Source organism: Geotrypetes seraphini, chromosome 1, assembly GCF_902459505.1.
Source record: "Geotrypetes seraphini chromosome 1, aGeoSer1.1, whole genome shotgun sequence".
NCBI classification, from domain to species: domain Eukaryota; kingdom Metazoa; phylum Chordata; class Amphibia; order Gymnophiona; family Dermophiidae; genus Geotrypetes; species Geotrypetes seraphini.
The window spans coordinates 488,170,277-488,186,350 of record NC_047084.1 but is presented as its reverse complement, the minus strand read 5'-3'; the positions used below and the strand labels follow the sequence as shown (position 1 = coordinate 488,186,350).

The 16,074-nt window shown below is 41.2% G+C and overlaps 1 protein-coding gene across 5 annotated transcripts in view; it reads left to right on the top strand.

Moving 5' to 3' along the window:
- MUSK (muscle associated receptor tyrosine kinase) overlaps positions 1–13,222 on the top strand; it is a 185,417-nt gene extending 172,195 nt beyond the window's left edge. For all 5 annotated transcript variants that reach the window (XM_033926451.1, XM_033926479.1, XM_033926469.1 and 2 more), the window contains 3 exons: positions 2,982–3,173; positions 4,624–4,772; positions 11,222–13,222. In XM_033926451.1, coding sequence (XP_033782342.1) covers positions 2,982–3,173; positions 4,624–4,772; positions 11,222–11,904 — 1,024 coding nt within the window. In that variant the 3' untranslated portion in view covers positions 11,905–13,222. The remainder of the gene's footprint in view (positions 1–2,981; positions 3,174–4,623; positions 4,773–11,221) is intronic.
- Positions 13,223–16,074: the final 2,852 nt, after the last annotated feature.

Below are 16,074 nucleotides of genomic sequence, written 5' to 3'. Positions count from 1 at the left end.
TCAAAACATAGCATTATGATTCTGCAAATTGGCACTTCGCAAAATAACACTCTTTTCAGCTACAGTGGCAAAATAACACTCAGAATTTAGGAAATTGGTTGGGCTGAGAACTTTTCAGCACCCCCCTCCCGTAAGATTTAGCAGCTGAATATCACTAGGTTACAAATAGCTGGTGACTGCCTTGTACATACATTCAGCACCGCTGTCCATTTATATAGAAGTACTGAAAATACATATGTGGTTTTAAAAAAAATATCTTTATTCATTTTAAAGCCAAAAATAAGTGCAACATATTTTACAAACATTTTACACTTTAACAACATTTAACTTCTATCAAATTATATTTATGACAAATATATATATCATCCCCCCCTTTATACATATCCAACAATTACACTTTAATTAAAAGTATCTCCCCACCCACCCTGGATGTATATGATCAAAGGGCAAAATCAGCAATCACTCCTTACAGTATTCTGTCAATGGCTCCCAAACATCCATAAATTTCTTATAATGTCCCTGTTGTATGGCCATCATACGCTCCATTTTAAAAAATGTGGCATAGAGATTCCCACCAGAAAGTAAAATTTAACCGATCCCAGTTTTTCCAATTCCTCAAAATCAGTTGAATGGCAACCCCTGTCATAATACAGAGAAGTTTATTATTATGGGCAGATATTTGGCTTTTGGCCCTCATTAATGTGCCAAATAGCACGGTATCGTACTTCAATGCCACTGGATTTTCCAATAATTTATTCACTTGATCCCAAAGGGATCTCCAAATGTAAGTATCAATGAACAATAGAACAGTCAATGATCCAATGTCCCTACCATGAGATGACAGCTCTAGCATCTATTAGACTTAGAACTATCCAATTTCTGTAAACGAACAGGGGTCCAAAAAGCTCTATGTAACAAGAAAAACCATGTTTGTCTCATAGATGCATATGTTTTAAATGCCAAGGCTAACATTTATTAAAACTGTATGGTTGTTTCCAAACTGGGCTTTTTAGGTTTGTCCAAACTCATTTTCATAGGCTTCTTCTACTGGAATCTGTGACCAAGTTTACAGTTAAATAAAGAACATACTTTTATGGGTTCATATCTTTGCATCAAGAATTTGTGAAACCCTTGGATAATTTATGAGCAAGCTTGCAGCATAAAGTGAAAAAGAAACAAAGATAACATTAGGTTCTAATAAAAGAGAAATATGTTTGTAAATGTGGTTGGAGCACTTTATCGGATACCATCAGCATGATGGAGTGGAAAGAGAAATATTTAAGAAAGCTATAGCTTTTGTAAAGTTATTTTATATTGACTTAGTGCTTTCTTTTTCTCTTCTGCTTCTTTTTCATCCAAGTTTGGTGACTTAAAAAAAAAATTACTTTCTTTTGAAAATATAATCCAAAAAACATTGACAGAAATAATATCAGAACCACATTAATGGGAAAAGAGAAGTACATCAAACATAGGAAAACCATCCTAGAATTACTGTCCAAAAATTGCCTGCCAAACATTAAGGGCTCCTTTTACAAAGCCGCACTAGGGCCTTAACGTGCGGAATAGCGCACGCTAAATTGCCGCACGCACTAGCTGCTACCGCCTCCTTTTGTGCAGGCGGTAGATTTCTGGCCAGCGCACGCTAAACCGGTACGTGCAATAAAACCCTAAGGGCTCCTTTTACTAAGCTGCGATAGCGGGTTTTAGCGCGCGCTTAGCGTGCGCTAAATTGCCCCACGCGCCAGACGCTAACGCCAGCATTGAGCTGGCATTAGTTCTGGCCACGTAGCGTGGGTTTAGCGCGTGCTAAAATTCTGCATGCGCTAAAAACGCTATCGCAGCTTAGTAAGAGGAGCAGTAAGACTCAAAATCATGTTTCCTGAGGCAATTTCTCCAAATGGGTTAAGTTTTACGCATACCTCACTCCTAAGCTAGGGTATGTGGAGTCTGATACGAGGATACTTAAAGAACCACTCAAGGGTCAAAGAAAGCATATTGACTATCTTGAGATTTAACCCTGCTCTTGCATAGGACCCACAAGAAGAGGGAGGCTCCAACCGCAAGAATATTGTTCTTGTACTTTCATTTTACATGCCCCAGCAGGACAAACCTGAATAGACTGATCGCAAAACATCCCGTTCTTTTTTCAGAAGTATCATTATATTCTCACATGTGGCCGATATCATCCAAGGAGCCCAGTGCAGACACTACCAAGTGTGCTATCACTTTAAATCTTTCAGGCAGTGCACTGACTGTGCGCATGCAGGTGTCTTCCCGCCTAATGTTGTTGGTGTGCAGGACCATCAGTCTTTAGTTTTCTGCGGAGCTGAGAATCCGCACTTTTTCAATCTCTCCTCAGCGCGTCAAACTTTTGATATTTTTGTGCCTTCCTGGTACCAACCTGGCCCAACTTCTTTGCGCTTTTTTAAAAATAATTTTTATTGATAGTGCAGCCAACAGAACAGATAAACAGGAGCCACTGCATAGATTCTATACATTGTCATAAGAATGAGCCTAGTTCTTAGGAAATATGACTACATTGAAACTTCCTATGGCAAAACGAGTGTGCATCATCATTAAAATTTAATAATAATAATAATAATAATTTATTTTTATATACTGCCTAACCAGCAGTTCATAACGGTTTACACAATAGGTAGTTAGCATACAATATAATAACATCATACATAATAAAAAATTCTAAGTACCTAATAAAAGCATTAAAACTAATGAATAAAAAAACACAATATAAACTAAAATAAGTATAGATAAAAAGAATAAAAGTACATTATAACTACATGATAATGTGAAAATCAGTAATGTATATTATATTATTTAAATAAGTGGGTTTTAAGATTTTTTCAAAATTGATAGTATGTAAGAAATGGAGAAAAAGGAAGATTCAAACATGAATTCATTAATCCTGCTTGGAATGCTAAGGTCCTATCCAAAAATTCATTTTGCGTTTCTTTTATATGCAGGGAAGCTGAAGTGCCAACAATTACAACCCTTCCATCGGAACTACTCCTGGACAGACTCCATCCTAACCCCATGTACCAGCGTGTGCCACTTCTCCTTAACACCAAGCTGCTCTCCCTAGAATACCCAAGAAACAATATCGAATATGTGAGAGATATTGGGGAAGGAGCTTTTGGAAGGGTCTTTCAAGCAAGGTAAAGTGTTAAGTTATTTATCTTGGGAAAGCGCTATGGAATTAATTTACTGCTAGAGGATTTGGCCTCTCAATGGCATTCCCTATGTGCCGGCGAGCGTTGTCATTTCATAAATAATGCACACTATTTTTTTTATTTATTTTTTTTAAAATTTACATGTTTTATTTTTTTTCAAGTATTTCTTTACAATCCTTCAATATAGTCTCCCTGCTTTGCAATGACTGAGTCCCAACATCCGGGAAGCTTCATTATTCCATCCAAGACACCGTTTTAGTTCAGTTGTGTAGCTTTTCAATGGCATTCCCTATGTGCCGGCGAGCATTGTCGTGAAGCATGAGTGGCCCAGCCAATAGCAACTGAGGTCAGGTTTTGTGCATTTTTCTGCACATTTTTTGCAAAAAATCACGATAATACACTGCTGTGACATCTCTTCCACATGGAACTTTGTCTGTGATGATGATGCCTTCATGATCAAAAGCAAAAAAATCGTCATTTGTTTGACTTTTGATTGAGCTCATCGAAATTTTTTTGGTCATGGGGAAGATGGAGCTCTCCACTCGTCATTGAAAAACTACGCGACTATGGCTGGGAGGTGTTACCTTATGCTCCCTACAGTCCAGACATGAGACCACCAGACTTCAACATATTTCTAAAGTTGAAACAACCTATGCATGGACATCATTTTGCATATCTCTGGAAGAGCTTTCTTCCACCAGTACCCGAGCCATTTGGCAACTGAACAAAACGGTGTCTTGGATGGAATAATGAAGCTTCCCAGATGTTGGGACTTGGTCATTGCAAAGCAGGGAGACTATATTTAAGGATTGTAAAGAAATACTTAAAAAAAAAAAGAAGTTAAATAGTGTGCATTATTTATGAAATGACCCTCGTATAATCATAGTGTGGCAAATGGCACTTACATTTAGGTGGTAAGGGCGAATTTTGAAAAATTGCAAATACGGTTTTTAGGCAGGGGAGACAGGAGAGGGCAACTGGAGCACCGGCAGGTGAAGGAAATCACTCGCGGTCTGCTCCGACCACCTCTTCCTGTAGTAAAGTCGGGCTACACCAATCAGGAGCTGCTTTGACATGCAGCTCCTGATTGGTGTAGCCCGACTTTACTACAGGAAGAGGCGGTTGGAGCAGACCGCGAAAAACCGGGTCCGCAATTTACGAACAGCGAATTCAGAGGGGAACACTGTACACTCAGACTTTCTGTCTCTCTCTCTTTCTTTGCTCGCTATTTGGTCCTATGTAGCATACACTCCCCAAGCTTACAGTAGCACATACTTTGCACATCTCATCTCCAAAGAAGGTTTTTAATATTCTACCTAATTATTGTATAAAAATGTATAATGATATTTGCATATTTTTGCATTATTTTCAATATTTTGACTCCTAATTCCCTGAATATACCAATATATTATTTTCTATATCTATGTAACTCTAGGGCTCCTGGACTGCTTCCATATGAACCATTTACTATGGTGGCAGTTAAAATGCTCAAAGAAGAAGCTTCAGCTGACATGCAAGCAGACTTTCAAAGGGAGGCAGCGCTCATGGCAGAATTTGATCATCCGAACATTGTGAAACTCTTAGGTATTCTTCATAATGGTGCTGGGCTTGTGAGGGGAGGGGTGAGGGTTGTTTGTATAATCAAAAAATGTTTCAAAAGTGTTTATCCTAAGAGGATAGTTTTCTGTTTATCTTTTGAAGCACCATTTGCATTTTAAATGTGCATTACCTGGCACTTAAAAACGTATTTTGTATACACATCTAAGTTCCAGTTTTACAAAGTCTAAAAATGAAAAATGTGCAAATGACATGGGAGCATGATCAGGCTTTGCTTTGGCCAGGCCTCAGAAATGACCTTTTATTCCCCTTTGCAGAAGGAGAGTCAATGTCTGTATCGTAACAGATCTTTAGAAAACAAACACGGATCACCTCATAGGATATCCAACCCACAAAAATGAGGACTAATAAAGGAGGTATTTCGGATAATCTGTCAATATATTTGAGCAACTTTCTTGACACAATAGTGTCAAATTTTTATTCAGATTTCACATAATATTTCAGTGCCCACTTACTTATAAACCATTCATATGGTGCCCCACTTCAACAACAAACTCGCCTACAAGAGAAATAACTAGAAGGTTGGAGTATCATATGGATGTTTAATTCTTAGTATAGGGACCTCTTATAACATGGATGTTATTTCAAGTCCTCATCCTGGATTCATGTAATATAAACATTTACTTCAATACCTCCTTCCCACCCTTTAAAACTTTTTTTTTATTTTTATTTTATTTTATCTTTATTTTTTTGTCTAATTTTGAATTCCTATTAACTTATTTAAAAATATGGAGAAATATTATATGAAATCTGAATAAAAATTTGACACTATTGTGTCAAGAAAGTTGCTCAAATATATTGACAGATTAGCCGAAATACCCCCTTTTTTCTTCTTAACAGATCTTTGCCGGGATTGACACTTGCTATCTGGGATCTCTAGGTTTCAGAAAAGTGCTCATGTTGAGCAGTGCTACACTATGACTACTAATCGTTTCTGTAACGCTATTAGACATACGCAGCGCTGTGCATCAAAACACAGAAGAGACAGTCCCTTATCAAAAGAGCTTACCATCTAGTCAAGACAGACAAACTGGACAGGAAGGAGCATCAATACACAGTGCTCAGGAGGGGGAAGTACAGAAGGAATGATAAGACAGAGATTGGTGCTTAGAAGGTAGGTTGGAGTTTGGAATTGAAAGCAGCTTCAAAGACGTGGATTTTGATCTTCCCTTTCACCCTCCCAGAACAGCATAATTCCCCTTTCTGATCCCCCCTCCCACCTCTATAAAGGCCAGTCCTGAGACCCCAGTGGTCCTATCTGGGCAGGGATTAGGGGCAGTTATCCTCTTAAACCACTAGGGCAGGGGTAGGGAACTCCGGTGCTCGAGAGCCGTATTCCAGTCGGGTTTTCAGGATTTCCCCAATGAATATGCATTGAAAGCAGTGCATGCAAATAGATCTCATGCGTATTCATTGGGGAAATCCTGAAAATCCAACTGGAATACGGCTCTCGAGGACCGGAGTTCCCTACCCCTGCACTAGGGCATAATATTCCTCCCCCTCCCCCCACCCCCGAAAGCCAGACTGGCAAGTTATATTGGGTTGTATAACAGCTTCAGGAAAAATAAATGTTTATATGCTTGAATATAAAGGTTTATCAGCAGTTCTAGACAGACAGAATCCCACCGCCCCCTCCAACAAAGAGTGGGAGTGACCAAGTCAATGACTGGAGATCAGAAGAGCAGTAAATGCCAGTTTTATTCCTTCATCTTGAGTGGTACCAAGCTTCAGAGTTAGACCCAACACGATCCTTGCTTTGGCTCGATAGCCTTCAACAGGGGTTCTTTACCAATCGGTAGAAGCCACAATATTCAGTGGCACTAAAGGGAAAATTCTATAAGAAGCGCCCAAAAGTTAGGCACTAATATAGGCACTGTTCAGCGCGATTCAAGCACAATTGGGTGCTGTTTAGTGAATCACGCTGAGCGGCACCTATTTTGGAGGCGCCCATTAAATAGGCCAGCTCTAGGCACAACTAAAAGTTAGGCGCCCATGCGAGCGCTTAAGCACGCTTAAGAGCAGTGATTCTGCAGGAAGGCATCTATCACGTAGCCACGCCCATACCTAACATGCATAGCGCCTATTTTTTTGCAGGACGTCTAAATTTTTAGAGGCGCCCTGTTACAGAATCGCGCTTTCTTGATAGGCGCCTTTGTTTCAATCAGTGCTGATTAAAAAGCTTAATTGAGCTTGTTATTCAATTTAGATAGGTGCCTATCTGGTTGGGCGCCTCCGAGATAGGTGCCTAACTTTAGGCACTGGTTACAGAATTTGGACCTAACTACTTAAGTGCATTCCCCAAATTAACACCTATCTTTATAAAATATATTCCTCTTTTTAATAGTGATATATTTTATTGGTGGAGAATGCTTCTTATGACATTATATAAGAATATAAGAACATAAGAAATGCCTGCACCGGATCAGACCTGGGGTCCATCCAGTCTGGTGGTCCGCACACACGGAGGCTCAGCCAGGCCTACCTGGGCGAATACCTTAATCATTTGTATCCCTCAATGTGTCCCGCAAGAAGATGTGCGTCCAACTTTACCTTAAATCCTAAAATGGTGGTTTCCTCCACCACATTAGAGAATGACACGGTGAAAAAATTGGTCCCCGTCACCGCCCCGTCCCCGTCTCACCATCCCCGTCACCGCCCCGTCCCCGTCTCACCAACCCCGTCACCGCCCCGTCCCCGTCTCACCATCCTCTTCACCGCCCCGTCACCGCCACTGCCACCCCATTCACCGCCCCGTCACCGCCACTGCAATCCCATTCACTTTTCTTTATTTACGTATAAAGGAAACATTCTTTAAAACTTTAAAACTTAGTTAAATATTAGTTAATAACTATACAAAAACAAAACACGCAGAGAAAAAATTAATTAATATAAATTCTCAAAACTGACACATTTTGATCACTAAATTTAAAATAGTTATTTTTCATACAGTTTTTCAATCACTAATCTTCCACCACCCCTGGGGCTAGCAATGCAAAAACAAACACGACATGTACTTTAAATGCTGCCGTGATTAGCATAGTGACCGCGGCTACGGCTGCAAGTCTCCCCTCCCCCCAGCGATCACGGCAGGAGGGCACCCAACCCCTCCTGTAGACCCCCCCAACGGCCCTCCCGACAATCGCAGCAGAAGGGTACCCAACCCCTCCTGCCGGTCCTCCCAATGGCCTCCCCTAAGATCGCCGGCAGGAGGGTACCCAACCCCTCCTGCTGGACCCCCCCCCCAACGAACCCTCCCACCCCGGAACCCCCTTAGTCTTACTTTTCAAGTTGGACCGGACAGCTCCTCGCTCGTCTGGCCAGCAGGCCTGCCTCCGTCCAAATGAGGCGGGCCCGCCCCTCCCCTCCCCTCCCCTCCCCTGCCTCCCAATGGCCTCCCCTAAGATCGCCGGCAGGAGGGTACCCAACCCCTCCTGCTGGCCCCCCCCCAACGAACCCTCCCACCCCGGAACCCCCTTAGTCTTACTTTCAAAGTTGGACCGGACAGCTCCTCGCTCGTCTGGCCAGCAGGCCTGCCTCCGTACAAATGAGGCGGGCCCGCCCCTACCCTGCCCAACCCACAGGATCCTAGGGCCTGATTGGTCTAGGCACCTAAAGCCACTCCCGCTATAGGAGGGGCCTTAGGTGCTTGGGCCAATCAGGCCCTAGGATCCTGTGGGTTAGGCAGGGGAGGGGAGGGGCGGGCCCGCCTCATTTGGACGGAGGCAGGCCTGCTGGCCAGACGAGCGAGGAGCTGTCCGGTCCAACTTGAAAAGTAAGACTAAGGGGGTTCCGGGGTGGGAGGGTTCGTTGGGGGGGGGGGGGTCCAGCAGGGGGGGTTGGGTACCCTCCTGCCGGCGATCTTAGGGGAGGCCATTGGGAGGACCGGCAGGAGGGGTTGGGTACCCTTCTGCTGCGATTGGCAGGAAGGGTTGAAATGACAAATGAGGAGCACGGTGAAATAGCGGTTCCTAGAAGGGGGTACATTGGCCCGCGGGACAAACCTGTTCACCGTTTCCGCGGTCGGTGAATGGCCTTGTCCCCGTCACCGCAGCGACTGCTAGTTTTCTTCCCCGTTTTCGGCGATGACCCGCGGCTTAAATGCGGTGGCCGCGGGTAAACCGTCACCGTGTCATTCTCTACACCACATCCTCTGGGAGAGAGTTCCAGGCGTTCACCACCCGCTGTGTGAAGCAGAACTTTCTGACATTTGTCATGGCCTTGACCCCTCTTAGCTTCAGTCCATGACCTCTTGTCCGAGTCACATTTGACAAACTGAATAACGCTGTGTCTTGCTCTCCATCCTTTCCCCTTGTCGGTGAGCGAGCTTGCTCCATTTTGTCGATTCCTTTTAATATTTTAAAAGTCTCTACTAGATCCCCTCTCAGTCTTCTCTTCTCAAGGGTGAATAATCCCAGATTTCTGAGGCGTTCTTGGTAGCTCAAGTTCTCCATACCTTTTACTAGCTTCGTCGCTCGCCTCTGCACCCTCTCCAGCAATGTTATATCCTTCTTCAGGTACGGAGACATTCTTAAAACATTATAACTTGACAGGAGGTGCACAAGAAAATCCACAAAAAGTAGAGTACAAACATAGATAATAGAAATATAATGTATATTCATCTTTCTGCCGCAGCCACACAGCACGTGCTTGAGTCTTCTCTGCCACAGCATCAGTAGCCCTGAAAGGCGTATGCAGTGCTGCATTGAGGCAGATTAGTGCATTGCTGACATGCTGTCTATAGAGGAAGGAGTGGCCTAGTGATTAGAGCTCTAGGCTCAGCACCCTGAGGTTGTGGGTTTGAACCCTTCACTGCTCCTTGTGACCCTGGGCAAGTCACTTAATCCCCTTGAGCCCATCAGGACAGAAGGGAAATCTGAGAAAGTAGCCAATATATAAATGATTAAAAGATAAATAAATAGCATATAGGGCTCCTTTTACTAAGCCGCGTTAGGGCATTAATGCGCGGAATAGTGCACGCTAAATTGTCACGCACACTAGACGCTAACGCCAGCATTGAGCTGGCGATAGTTCTAGCCATGTAGCGCAGGTTTAGCGTACGCTAAAATGCTGCGTGTGTTAAAAACGCTAATGCAGCTTAGTAAAAGGAGCCCATAATAGTGGTGCTTCTGTAAAATTGGGCTGCCTTCTGCATGCCATTGTACTGTGTACAATTTTAATGTAAAAAAAAAATCCAGCATAAAACCGCCATTCTAATGACATCATAATGCTAAAACACGATAACGTTGTGAAGACGTCTATGTGATGCCTAAAGGCGATTCTATAAAGCATGCCTAACTATATAGATGTGCTTAAATTCACTGAGTGCCGATGAGCACGATTCTCTGTTGTGCGTCTGTGCTTATAGAACCGCGCTCAGAGTTGTGTTGCTGGACGTCTTAACGACGCCTAACTTGTAGGCGTCCTTTACAGAATTTGCCCATTAGTATCTGTATCGTGTTCTATGTTCATTATGTTCTATGTTGTCCGAAGGAGGCAGAGTGCCGTATTCTTGGAGAGCTGCCCATGAGCATCCGCCGCCCACCGAGAGCATTGCGGCCCGGCACTGGATTGTTCTGTCTGTGTGCATCTTCTGCCTGGAAGCAATGAGTCAGGGCTGCAGCAGCTGGAAAGCCCGCGTGATATCTGTCCCATCTGGACTTTTGCTGTTGGGATTATTTAAAATATGCTGAGGCAACAGAGCTGCTTCAGCAAATTGGACTTCTGCCAGACTTATTTGATTTTGGTTTTCAATTTTTTCTTCCAGTTTATGAATTATTTTAAATTTTATTCCATTGTTTTTACCCCTATTCTTTTTTATTTTATTAACTGAATTCTATTGTTTAACGGCTCCTCCCTTTTATTCCTTTTTCATATTACTTTAATTCATTTAGATATCATTTACATAGATGGTGCTCCTATCTGTAAAGTTAGGAATTTCTATGAAATATTCTACATGCTTCTCTCCTTTCCACTCCTTCCCGCCCTCCATAGTCCTCCCTACCCTCTTCTAACCCCTTCCTCTGTAATGTCACCTACAGCTTGTATAGGTATGTGTGACGCACAAATGGACGAAATAAAATAAATACTGATGGTGCAATGGTACAAGAATAATTAGGGGTTTGGTCATACTACATTTGGGACCAGAGAGATTCTATTGTAAATGTTGAGTTTGGGAGGTAGAAAGGGTACTAATGCCCCCAAGTCATTTTATAATAATAATATTCTGCATGGAAACTTGTTTTAGATGTGGAAATTGTTATGAAAATTACTCTCAAACTTTATATTCCTACAATACAGGAAGCATCTTACATGAAACAAAATCTACATAAATACTGTTGACCTCTGTGCTTCTCTTGTTTGCTTCTCTTGGTGCCAGAATTTATTGCAAGTAATGTTAGTTTCTCCCTTGATTTCAGGGGTTTGTGCTGTTGGAAAGCCAATGTGCCTGCTCTTTGAGTATATGGCACATGGAGATCTCAATGAATATCTTCGACATCGATCGCCCCAGGCTTTGTGCAGTCTCAGCCACAGCAGCCTTGCTCCCAGAGTCAGACTCTCCGACCCTAATCCATTTCCTCTCAGCTGCACCAATCACCTTAGCATTGCCAAGCAGGTAGCAGGCGGTATGGCTTACCTCTCTGAGCGCAAGTTTGTCCATCGGGATCTAGCCACTAGGAACTGTTTGGTGGGTGAAAGCATGGTGGTCAAAATTGCTGACTTTGGCCTCTCCAGGAACATCTATTCAGCGGACTATTATAAAGCCAATGAGAATGATGCAATTCCAATTCGCTGGATGCCTCCTGAGTCTATCTTCTATAACCGCTACACATCCGAGTCAGATGTATGGGCCTATGGAGTGGTTCTGTGGGAGATATTTTCCTATGGCATGCAACCTTACTACGGAATGGCCCATGAAGAAGTTATCTATTTTGTGAGAGATGGGCACATTCTTTCCTGCCCAGAACACTGCCCCTTGGAGCTGTACAATCTGATGCGCCTTTGTTGGAGCAAGATTCCGTCCGACCGACCTAGTTTTGCCTGCATTCATCGCATTCTGGAGCGCATGTATGAGAGGGCTGTATCTGCTATTCATGTCTGATGTGTGCATTGCAGTACGTATTACATCTTCAATTCTACACACTCTGTGATCTTCTGAACATAAGTCAAGCTGCTGTAGGTCAAGAGAGGACACACATTACAGAAACAGACGAGGTGGGACTTTTTTTGTGGCCAGGAACTCTATTGAAAGTGTTATTTTACATATCGTTTGAAGGTTGGGGCAGTTCGACAGAAAATGGAAACATTTTGCTTATCTCCAAAGCAAAGTTCATATTTCAAATCTGGAACAGCTGTACAGGAAGGTCTTATTCCCTTTTCTTTAAAAAATTACAGTGTAATGCTATGTATGGTATACTATTTCAGGTTACAAAATGAAAAATGAAGAAACTTCATTTGTTGTTTTTGTCTTTTCTTTTTCTTATTTTAGTGAGATTTTTTTTAAAGTTAACAAAGATTGCATAAACAATGCCAGAAATAAAAGAACTAATTACATAGAGAAGTCATATGCATTGATAGTTATATAATAACAGATAGAATATAAATCTAACCCACCCACCCCATCTCACATTGAAATGAGCTATTTATAAGTAAATGTAATTGACTTAACCTGTAAAAGTAAATTATGATCCATTAGCATATGTCTATATAGGCTCCCAAATTCAAGCAAAATGGCGATTAAAAGATAAGTTCTAATGTATATTAGCTTTGTATCTGAAAATTAAACATACTGATTGCCACCAAAATTGGAAATTTAAAGATTGAAAACTTTTCCACGAGTGTATAATGTCTTGTAATGCAATAGCTATAAGAATGGATATAAGCGTGAGTTCCCTCATCAGTAAAGGAGTAACAGTCACCAAACTTATTTACTAGAACACCAATGTAAGTCAGTGGAGCATCCGTGTTAAACGGTGTTTGAAACCTTTGCCAAATTTTTCCCCAGAAATCATATACCAATGGACACTAGAATAACATATAATCAAGCGACCCTTCTGCATTCTGACAAGACCAACATAGTTTCAAAGCAGAGGCAGATGCAAGCTGTGATTTAGTTGGCGTCCATAATGCATGATGTGCAATTAAAAACAATGACAGTTTAGATGAAGTAGATCTCAATACATGTATGCGTTTTAACCAGAGATGTCTCAGGTCATTAACATTAACCGTAATATCAAAAGAAGAGTTCCAAGAATTGTATCATTTCTGGAGTGGTGATTTAGATGTGAATTTTGTTATTATTTTATACCAATTCATGTCCAGTTGATGAAATTTGAGTGCAAATGGTGAAGACAGATGGTAACAATAAAACAGGGGAAGCAATGCCACAAAATCAAACGGCAAGAGCAAAGTGGAAATGTCCAATCAGATTGGTGCACAAAAAAGTGTCTTTCAACTCATCTGATAAATCCAATGGTCTTTATTAATCCAAATTAGCTCATACATACATGGTCATGTCGAGTCGTTGAGTTGCTTTGGATGTATGAACTAATTTGGATTAATAAAGACCATTGCATTTATCAGATGAGTTGAAAGACACTTTTTTGTGCACCAATCTGATTGGACATTTCCACTTTGCTCTTGCCGAAGACAGATGGTAATACATCATTAGGAAATGAGTTCCTGTAATGCACTCTCAAGGAATGCTTCATTTGAAGCCTTTTAAAGCATTACTTAAATGGTAAATTATATATTTTATGAGCTTTATTAAAAGACATAATATTATTTTGAATAAACATATCACCAACTGTTAATATACTGTTACATGCCCATTGTGAACATATTAAAGTTTTACCTTCAATTTTTATATCTGAATTATACCATAAAGACCAGTATGTCGTGTCTTGTATTTTATTGATCATATGTTCATTCACTATATTCAATGCTTTTTGTGTGGATTTAATAATTGAGTTTTGTAAGACTTGTTTAGGTACTTTCATGTCTATCACATATTTGCACAAGATTGGATGAACAATATGGGGCTCATAATCGAAAGAGAAAAACGTCCCAAAACCAGCCTAAGTCAGCACTTGGACGAACATTTCTCAAAAACGTCCAAGTGCCGATCATAAAACCGGGTTTTGGCCGTATTTCTAAACAACCTAGGCCTTCATAGTGCCGCTCAACATCCAAAGCTAAATGGGACATTTTGGAAGGCATGTCGAGGGCGGGAGTTGGGCGGGACATGGGTCGGCATAGACTTAGTCGTATAGCATTTAGAACCGAAAGTTTGACAACAGAGCCTAGACGGAACTTGGACATGGTAAAACATGGTCTAAGTCACAAAAACCCACCTAAAGTCAGCAGATAAGCACTGCAAACACATAAAACAGACCCCCACATACTAGCCCAGTGATCAACAACCCCCACACCCCATAAAAATTTTAATCATAACTTTAAAATTCAGCCTCCAGACCATCATCATCTGGCCTCCTGGCATATGAAAGTCTAGTCTTCCAACCCAGATGCAGCTTAAGTCATCTTGGGGGTGGGTTAGGGACCCATAGAAAGGAGGACCCATGCCCATAATTCCCTGTAATCACTGCATTGATACTTAAACATGTGCACTCCCCTATACACCCCCAAAACCCTTTTTTACTGGCATATAAGTGGCTCCTGCAGCCATAAGGGCTATTGGGGTGGTAGATAAGTGGGTCTAGGGGATTCTGGAGGTGGTTTGGGGGGCTCACCATTACCTATAAGGGAGCTATAGTGAGGCGAAGACATGGCACCTTTTGTGAAGTTCACAGCAGTGCCCTGTAAGGTACCCCACTATTTAGGTGGCTTGTCTGGGTGTGCAGTCCATCACTTTGCAGACCCCTCCCACATCCAACAGGGCTTGTTCTAGGCGTTTTGGACTTGGACGGAAAGTTGGACGGAAATGTGGTATAAAGATAGACGATTTAGCAGCTTGGACGATCAGATCAGCAGGACGTATAATTAGACGATTTTCGAAACGGAAAAAAAGTTGGACGTATCTTTCAAAAATGTGTCTTAAGCTGTTTTTTACTTTGGACGATTTACGAGATGGACGTAAATGGACTTAGACGTCCCTTTCGATTATGCCCCTCCACCCTGTTCAAGCAATAGCCATGATGGAGCATCTTTGATAGGCTTATCTAACAAACAATACATGCTTTATATATGTGAACAGTGATAATTATAGATATTGGGAAAGTTGACCCCTCCCAGCTCTTTCAACAGAAATAATTTTGAATGAGCAATTCTGTGTGATTTTTCATTCCAGAGAAAGTCAAAAAGTATTTTATGAACATTTATGATCATACTAAGCATATGAAATATAATAGGTGCTATAGACATTTTAATAGTTTCAAGCCTATCCTACAATGATAACCATTTTGGTTTCCACCTTGGACATAATTTTTAACTTTGGTTGATTAGTGTCACAAGTGTCTCGAATTGTGGATGAAATTTTCAGATTGAGATATTTTATATACTGACTTGGTAGCAAGTATATTTAAGGGTAAAACTCCAGACTTCAACCAGTTTATTTTGTACCCCAAAAATGTGCTGAATCAATTAATGAGATTAAGTATGCTAGGAAGTATAGTGTCAGGCTTAGTTAGATAATCATCAGCATCAGCATATGTGGAATATTTATCATTTCTATTATTTACCCATATGCCATGAATATTATGAGATTATTGGATAGCTAATAGTAAAGGTTCCAATGCAAGGTCAAGCAAAATTGGAGACAATAGACAAATAGACATCCTCTCTTTGTTCCACAATGCAAATGAAAAGAATCAGCAAGTATATTATTATTAATAATAATAATAATAACTTTATTTTTATATACTGCCATACCACAAACAGTTCTAAGCAGTTTACAGGGGAAGAGACTGTATACAGACAGCAACATTACAGAAAACTTTCGAAATTACATTGGCATGTTAAGTTTAGTCAAGTTTATCTGGAAGTGTTTTAGAAGTACATCAAGGTTGAAGTGGGGTCAGAGAAATTTGTCAAAGAGATAAGTTTTGATTGACTTCCTAAACGTTTGGTACAAAAGTACATTTCAGATGAAGTTGGTTAAACATTTGTTCCATTTGCCTGCTTTGAATGATAATGATCTATCGAGGTATCTCTTGTAGGTGCAGTCCTTTAGGGATGAAAAAGCGAACAAGTAGGTACTGTGTGTATTAGTTGTGCCTGGGAATTCGAATTGATGAAACAGATAGGTTGGGGATGA